We start from the raw sequence: 8,321 nt of genomic DNA, 5'->3' as shown, positions 1-8,321 counted from the left end.
GATGCACTATTTGACATGAAGATCTGAAAGGACGAGAGTATTAGGGATTTCACCAAAAGATTTAACAAGGTGCAATTGCATATTGACAACGTCGATGAGACCCTCGCCATTGTGGGCTTTAGAAAGGGGTTAGATACCACTTCTGGTCTATACATGTCCTTGAAGAAAGAGGAGCCTACAAACATGACAAAGTTGTAGGCTTGGATCGATAAGTATGCGGAACTAGAAGAAGACCAATTGGATAGGGAATCTTCTCATAAAAGAGTGATAACTAGTGTCACCTCCGTTCATGTTGGTAGGAGCTCTGCTAGTCATTAGAATGATAGAAAGTCCGAGGAACCACAGTCGAAGCAAAAGTTAGTCGACAGGAATTCCTATCAAGATAAGTCCAAGAGACAGAAGACTAGTGACACGTTCGGAAGTAATAAATTACCCCCACAGGATAGGGACTTTACCACTTTAACTTATCCTTATGAGGACATCTTTGAAGTTAACCAGGAACAAGATGTTCATGAAAGATCCTCCAGCGGTGAATCTCGATACTAACATGTACTGTTTCCAAGTAATGTTATACTACTCTTAGCTTCTAAGAGACAAAATTTTCACAAATTTGGATCTGCTTCCACTATACTGGGGGCATGATCTATGCCAATTAATTCTCAATAAAAGTTATATTTCTCTTTTCAGAGCATTGTTTCTTTTATAATTTTTTATTGGGATACTTTTTGGATGTTGGGTGAGAAATCCCATATGTTGGCCAAAGTTGTATCAGAACCTTTAGAAAGCTTTCTCGGGATAATGAGTGAAAGATCTCATGTGTTGTTCCTCGTGTGATGGAGAAAGTTTAACTTAACTTGGATTTTATCCTCCTAAGAGCAGTTCTAATGTCTTATGCTTATAAGTGTTGGTTTATGCATTAGATATTAGATCATTTAAAGACTCTACAGGAAATAATACAGGGGCACACCCTATGTTCCTACAAAGTCTTATTTCTTAACAAAACTAAAGGTATTTACAGGAATTGACACAGGGGCAAACCCTATTTTTCTACAAAACCTTGTTTTTCTAAGATTCGAAATATGAATTTGTATAAAATATAATTCGACACTTTTGCCATTTTCCCTCAACGATCGAATGTGCAACCATCGTCTGAGAGAAAAGTGGGGCATCTATGTATACATATTTATGCAATTAAGGAGAAAAGAACACCACTTCCTAGCTAGTCTGGAACTTCACGTTTGGAACTTGTCAAAGTTCGAAACTCCACTTCCTAGCTAGTTAGGAACTCCACATTCGAAACTCTACTTCCTAGTTAGTCTGAAACTCCACGTTCGGAACTTGTCCAAGTTCGGAATTTCACTTCCTAGCTAGTCAGGAACTCCACGTTCGAAACTTGCTAAGTTCGGAACTCCACTTCCTAGCTAGTCAGGAACTCCACGTTCGGAACTTGTCCAAGTTCGAAACTCCACTTCCTAGCTAGTTAGGAACTCCACGTTCGGAAATTGTTGAAGTTCGGAACTTGTCCAAATTTGGAATTCCACTTCCTAGCTAGTTAGGAACTCCACTTCCTCTATGGAAAGTTCAAGTTTAGAACTCCACTTCAGAGCTAGTAAAAAACTCAATTTCCTCTATTGAAAGTCCAAATCCGGAGTTGGCTAAAAGAATTAGGAAGCCTGATATTCTAGTTCGGAACTCTCCTTATCCGAACTATAATACTTGATGTTTACATCAATGTCAGAGTCCTTGCATATAAGGAGGCATATTGATGCGTGAAACATGTCTCAATAAGAAGAGTGAAATATCTCCAAAGAGAATGGTGTTCCGGTCCGTAATGATCTTAGTCTTAGACGATACCAGAAGTGACAGTTCCGCTCTTGGAGAAGCCGGACTTGAAGAATATGGAAGTGCTCAGTTGAGTGGTTGACCCGAAAGTAATATCTCGGTCAACAAAAGTGGGTGTGCTTCTATTGATAAGGCATCAGGAAGTGATGCACCCGGAGCTGTCTTCTTAACGGATGCTTCCGAAATTACATTGTCATTTGAAGAACCCAGTACTGCTATCTCTGAGTAGCGACTCCAATATTGCTTTGTTGATTATTGAACCCGGAACCACATTGACAAATGAAGAACCCACAATTGATTAGTCAGACATCGAAATTGGGAGTGTGCGGTCAAGTGGTAAAGTCGAAACTGGTTGCTTACTTGATCGACTTGGAAGTGATTATTCAACTAGTGAAACCAGAACTGACCGTTTAGTTCTTGCAGTGAAGGATGGCCATCGTCAACCCAAAATTTAATTTTCTTTCTACGAACTTCATGGGAGATGACTTGTTTCAAACTGAATAAAGGCTATTTCTACACAAGAAAGAGATTCACACTTACTCTTTATTCTCAATCGGCGAAAGAGATACAATTTATTGATGCCTGTTCTTTATTGCCAAATGCTATCATAGAAAAGTTTGAGTTTATAATCTACACCAGAATGAGAAAGAAGAAGCTCCACTTTCCGAAGACCAAAACCAAAGTTCACTACGACGTTTGCCCTTTTCCAGAAAGCCTTGAAACTTTCACCAGAAACCTGGCACCCAAAATGTAACGCCGGAACATCCAGACTAAGCATCATTTCTCTTGGCTTTGGTACAATATCACGCTCCATATTATGAACTTTGAGACAAGAAATTCCATAGTACAGACATTGACTGCTCAAGGACAATATGGTTTCAACACCTTTAGTTGTCGTGAATTGGACTACTGCAAAAGCTCTTGGATTTGGCCCCTTACTTTTTGATTGCCTAATTTTGAGCGCAAAAGCAGTTCCCTCCCCGCATACCTTTCCAGAAACTCCTTTACCACTTGAGGCGGACACATGTGAAGGTAATCCGAAACCACGAATAGTCTTACTCATCTTTTTCCAAGTAACCTTATAGAGCACTCGCTTTTAAACTTGAGATATGAAAGAGTGATTCAGTGAGTGAGTGGAAAGTGATAACTGTTAAATATTAATCATGTTTTTTTCTTCTTCTGCCTTCCAATATGATGGTCAAACGCTTCAACAAACCAAAGGTGGTCTTGAGAAAAGAGAAAACGAAACGAAGTTCTGATTCGGTTATGGGCTTATGGGATGTGACTATGTGAGCCCAAGTTCCGGGTCCATGTCCGAACCTAAAGACAAACACAAAAAAAAGAGTTACAGCTCCGGGTCACATGTCCGGACCTAAAGAAAGACTAAGAAAAAGAGTTGCAGTTCCGGGTTATATAATAAACGGGCCCGAACCTGAAAACGTTCATGTTCAACAGTTCAAGTTTCGCAAGGCTCAGTTCCGGATTGCACTTGCAAGAGTTCAAGTCCTAGTCAAGGTGAATTAGTGAAATCTACCCAAGTTCGGGCCATGTGACCATGTTCGGTCCTTTACATGAGCTAGTATTCCAGGTCTGGGTAACACGAGGCATGACAGGTTCGGCTTTCATGAAGTTTAGTTACGGAATGTAATCCCAAGTATGGATCTTTGTGAAACATGGGTTGTTGACTTGTCCAAGTCCGGCTCAGAGTGGAGTTGGTAAGGCTCGATTGATCTGACCAAGTCCGGGTTATCACAAGACATTGCATGTCCGGATTTCACCAAGTTCCTAATGTCGAAGTCTGGATCAACACAAGGCATGACAAAACCAGTTTCACCAAGTTTAGCCTAATATACAAGGTTCGGGGCATGGTCATGGCAGGTCCGGATTTACAATTCTTTGCACTGAAGTAATGCGAAATTTCGCTGATACATTCCATGGAGAAAATCGAGGCATAAGACGTCGCGTACATTTTTACCCAGCCTTTTTCCTTAAGGGTTTGATTTGCAACCCATGAATAAAAAAGGGGGGCATCTGTGTGTGCATATTTTAGCAAATAGATATGTAACATGTGGCAACATCTTCTTAAGGCTTGGATATGGTCTTGGTGTGGGTAGAAAGTACCAGAACACACTTCAAGTCCAAATCCTCTCACTTCATAGGTTCGAAAGTGAGACACTTCTTAGGTTCGGAAGTGAGACAAGAAGAGGAGGTTCGTGGGCTTTGGAACTAGTTGGAGTAGTAGGTTCGTATAACCAACTCTGAACTCCAAATTCGGAACTTGGAGTAGTAAGTTCGTATAACCAACTCCTAACTGAACTCCAAATCTGGAACTCAACTACTAGGTTCGGAGCAGATTCGTAGGCTTTGGAACTAGTTGGAGTAGTAGGCTCTGTATAACCAACTCCTAGCTATGAACTCCAAATCTCGAGCTCAACTATTAGGCTCGGAGCTCTAATTACTACTCCGAACCTAAACATGTTTTTTGTTGTTTAAGTCAATAAAGGAGACCTATTTGACTTGGGAAACATGGGCTTCAAGAAGAGTCAAGATAAGACTTAACAAGAGACAGTCTCCTAGTTAAACACTAATTGGGAAGCCTCATCTATTCATCAAGATGATACTTAACAAGAGACGGTCTCCTAATTAAACACTAATTGGGAAACCTCATCTATTCTTATAAATAGAATAGTTGAACTATGCTTTGAGTTTGATTCCTATACACAAGATACGTAGGCAGCCATTAAAGAACGTGGTTCAACTCATCATCTTCTAAATCTCTTCTTCTTATTGATTCAATACTTCTAGTTGTTCTTTGATCATCAACAAAATATTTGTGTTTCTTGATTAGGAAAAATCATCACACATGTACTTTTTCACTTTTTGACTTTAAAGGAATTTCATCCCTTCTCTGTAAAGTTTTTAAGCCCTGATAGTTTTGTCATTCTTCTTAGACAAGAATTCTATGAAGCTTGGTTGATAAATGAAGTAGTAGTTTCTATTATTTCTTAGAATGGACATTGAAGTTGAAGGAAATGTTTTTCTGCTTTTAATCATTCCGAAATAATCATGAAAATGTATGAATTAAGTGAAAAAATAAAATGAATAAAACTCGTGAACTTGTGAGCTATTGTATCTGCTTATTTACCGATGTTCTAAACATCGCGCATCAACCTTGAGAAACACCTGCTATGATTGCAATGGTTGACACTGTAAAGTATAGATATCTTGTCAGCCAAAAGTTGGATTGCAACCGCTCCGAACCTCTGATTTGCACAGGGAATGCGTGGGTAAACAGACCTGTAAATCTATCGTTAGGATAATTTCACCATCATCTTTTATATGCACTTTTTGTTTAAATCTAGGTAAAGGGGTGACATCTGACAACAATTGACACTACGGTTGCTGATGGCCTTGGCTAGATTAATTTTCATTAGGAACTCTCTATCAATGAGTGTCTCAATTCCATGACTAATGCAAGTACTGTTGAGATTTGGAGATTCCATAGTATTGTCAATCGATTTATTGAAAATCAAAGCCTATTTGATAGTTTCGATGTGGTTTGTTTATGCTTATAAGTTCCCTACCATTATCCCTCATTTATGTTTTTCTATGAAACTTTTATGGCTCGACCCTAAAATCAGTTTCTTTGTCAAGGTCATATAGCGGTCGTAGGGGTCGGGGATTGCTAGTTAAATTATTAATAGGAGTCCAACAATGTAGGAAGTCTCATTCTTTCAAATCCGTGTGTCTCCATAGAATGTTGATGCCAATCTTGTGCTATAATTCTTCGTGAACAATTGATCATTCAAAAAGCCGTTAAAGTCACAAGATACATTCAACTTTTGATGCAAGTGTTTGAGGCATCTGCTACTTCTAGTAATGGCCATTGGATTCTGTCTCATGTTTGCTATAAACCTGAAAAATAGCCTTATCTCAAATTCCTCACTTCTTACAGGATATGTATATTACAATTCACAGAAATAAAACGAGAATAGACTATAGGATGGAGTCCGAAGAAATATAAAATGCCATGATCCACTGTCACTATTTATTCATAGAATATAACTTCCTTGCATGCAGAAGTAACTTATTTTGTAATTATTTTGCAGAAAAAGCCAGGCAAAGAAGGTGGTATGTATTCCAGCACCAGCAGCTGCTAATAGTGGCAGGCCAAGTGGAGAAGTTGTTCCATCTGACCTCTGGGCATGGAGAAAGTATGGTCAAAAACCAATCAAAGGTTTTCCTTATCCTAGGTATGTATACCCTATGAATGTCACATTAATTAATTTGTAAAGTATCCAATGAACAAATATAACATTTTTTTTTTCTTGTGACTAAAACACCAAACATGCATTCTCATCTCATTCAGCTAGCTATTACTATTCTCTTAAGTTCATGAATTAAGACGTAACTACTTCTTTCGATCATCTATTACAAAGTATTCAGGCATTCATTAATTTAAGCTGTAATATCACGAACTATGATCCAGGGGACATTATAGATACAGCAGCTCGAAAGGTTGCTCGGCCAGGAAACAAGTAGAACGAAGTCGAACTGATCCAAACATGTTGGTAATCACCTATACCTCTGAACATAATCACCCATGGCCAACACAAAGAAATGCACTTGCTGGCTCAACACGAACACAACCACCAAAGAACAATGCTGGTTCAAAGAGCTCATCATCTCCTCAAACTTCATCAAAACCCAAAAGTTTGAAGGAAGAACATAAAGATAATGTCAGCAATGGTATGTCCATATCTGTGGTCGACGGGTCAATAAATGTGAGCTCTATTCCTATAAAAGAGGAGATTGAAGATGTACATGAGGAGGCAATTGAAATGGATGATCAAGATGGTTTGGAAATATGAAAATATGAATTTACATATGAAAATATGAAGTTACATATGTGCATACAAATTTACATATGCAAATATGAAATTTCATAGACATTTTTTCTGACAACTGACAGGTGACACAGGTTATGTAAATATGAATTTTCATATGTAAATATAAATATAAATTTTCTTATGAAAAAAAATTTTATATGAAAATTTAAATTTAAATAGGTTAAGAAGACTGTGTAATTTTATATTGTCATATGTAAATACAAATTTACATAGGATGACGTCAGCCCGGTTTGTCCTTAAGCCGAAATTATAAGTAAATATTGATGACGTCAGCCCGGTTTTTATAGGGGTATTTTGGTCTGTTTGGGTATTTTAAAAAAATAGGGGGTTTTTATGGGTTAGTACGTAATGAGGGGGTTTTTATGCTGGTTATGTATCAACCAGGGAGATTAAACCCAAAATTTGGATAGGGATCTCTGTATATGGTGGTTTAATTCACAGGCCGAATGTCTACATTATAATTAGGTCGATCTTAGATCATTTTGTTAAATTTGAGACCACTTTTGTTATGATAAAGTAGTGGACCATAAACTCATAATATTTGAACTAATTTTTTTTTACATTAATAAATTTGTGCAATGAAGCTATTTAATAAGTATTGGACTCGTACCCCCTTAATACCATGAGGGTGTGAGGCCTAATATTCTAGATGGATCTAGGATCACATTTCATTTTTTCTCTTTTTTTGTTCAAGTTTTATGACAGTAAGTACCTGAATTGTAATGATTTTAGAGGACATTAATTAATTACAAGTGGCATGATTATAAACTTAGATTTTACATGTGCAACTCAATAAATTAGTCTAATCACAATATACTATTTCATGAAAACATGAATAAACAACACTTGACATTTCTAAATGATTATGCATGTTTTGTCAATTTCTCATATTGAAACCTAAAATAAGCTGAAGAATGATTCATGTAGATCAAGTAAGGGAATGGATTCCATCCACCTGTATATTTGTCTTGGCTTCTTTGACTTATTCTTATACTGCAGTTTGTGTTTCTTGATTTCTTCCCCATTCAAATGCAGGTCAGACTTAAAAATCATGTACATCAGAACTACTATACATTTGAGGGAGATAAAAAATGGGTGTGGGCGTTTGATCAGTCCCCAAATGTGCGTTTTATTATCTTTACAATGCTTCAAATATGCCCTTCTTATGCTTAATGAACAGACAACTTATAGCTTTTGCTACCGTTTGCAGGATACAGACCATTTAGGACACATATTCCTAATACGTGCATTTTGGCACAAAAAGGATGGCTATTTACACTGCATGGGAAGATTCCTGCTTGGGAGCAACAGTGTTGGAAAGTCAAAGTCAAAAGTCAAGTCAACTATCAAAGTCAAGGACTCAAGGACTTAAGACTGAAAGCTATTGACCCAGGGACCTAAAGACAATTTCAAGACTTCTAGTATATGGGTTTAGGTCAAAAGCTCATGAGTTTGTTTCTAGAAGGAAGGGTATACGTATAATTGTAAATGGTGTCCTATATAAACCAAAGAGATGTAGAAAATTTCTTATCCATGTTAGGAGTAGTTCGAGTAACCTAATTTTAATTT

General features: G+C 37.5%; 1 protein-coding gene across 1 annotated transcript; it reads left to right on the top strand.

Moving 5' to 3' along the window:
• Positions 1 to 6,407: 6,407 nt before the first annotated feature.
• LOC147525468 (uncharacterized) lies at positions 6,408 to 6,713 on the top strand. Its single transcript, XM_086579481.1, has one exon. It carries the CDS (start codon positions 6,408 to 6,410, stop codon positions 6,711 to 6,713), a length of 306 nt encoding a protein of 101 aa, XP_086435607.1.
• Positions 6,714 to 8,321: the final 1,608 nt, after the last annotated feature.

The sequence above is a fragment of the Coptis chinensis genome, chromosome 1 (assembly GCF_015680905.1).
Source record: "Coptis chinensis isolate HL-2020 chromosome 1, ASM1568090v1, whole genome shotgun sequence".
Lineage (NCBI taxonomy): Eukaryota > Viridiplantae > Streptophyta > Magnoliopsida > Ranunculales > Ranunculaceae > Coptis > Coptis chinensis.
The sequence above is the reverse complement of the archived record's forward strand: the minus strand, read 5'-3'. Positions and strand labels throughout refer to the sequence as shown.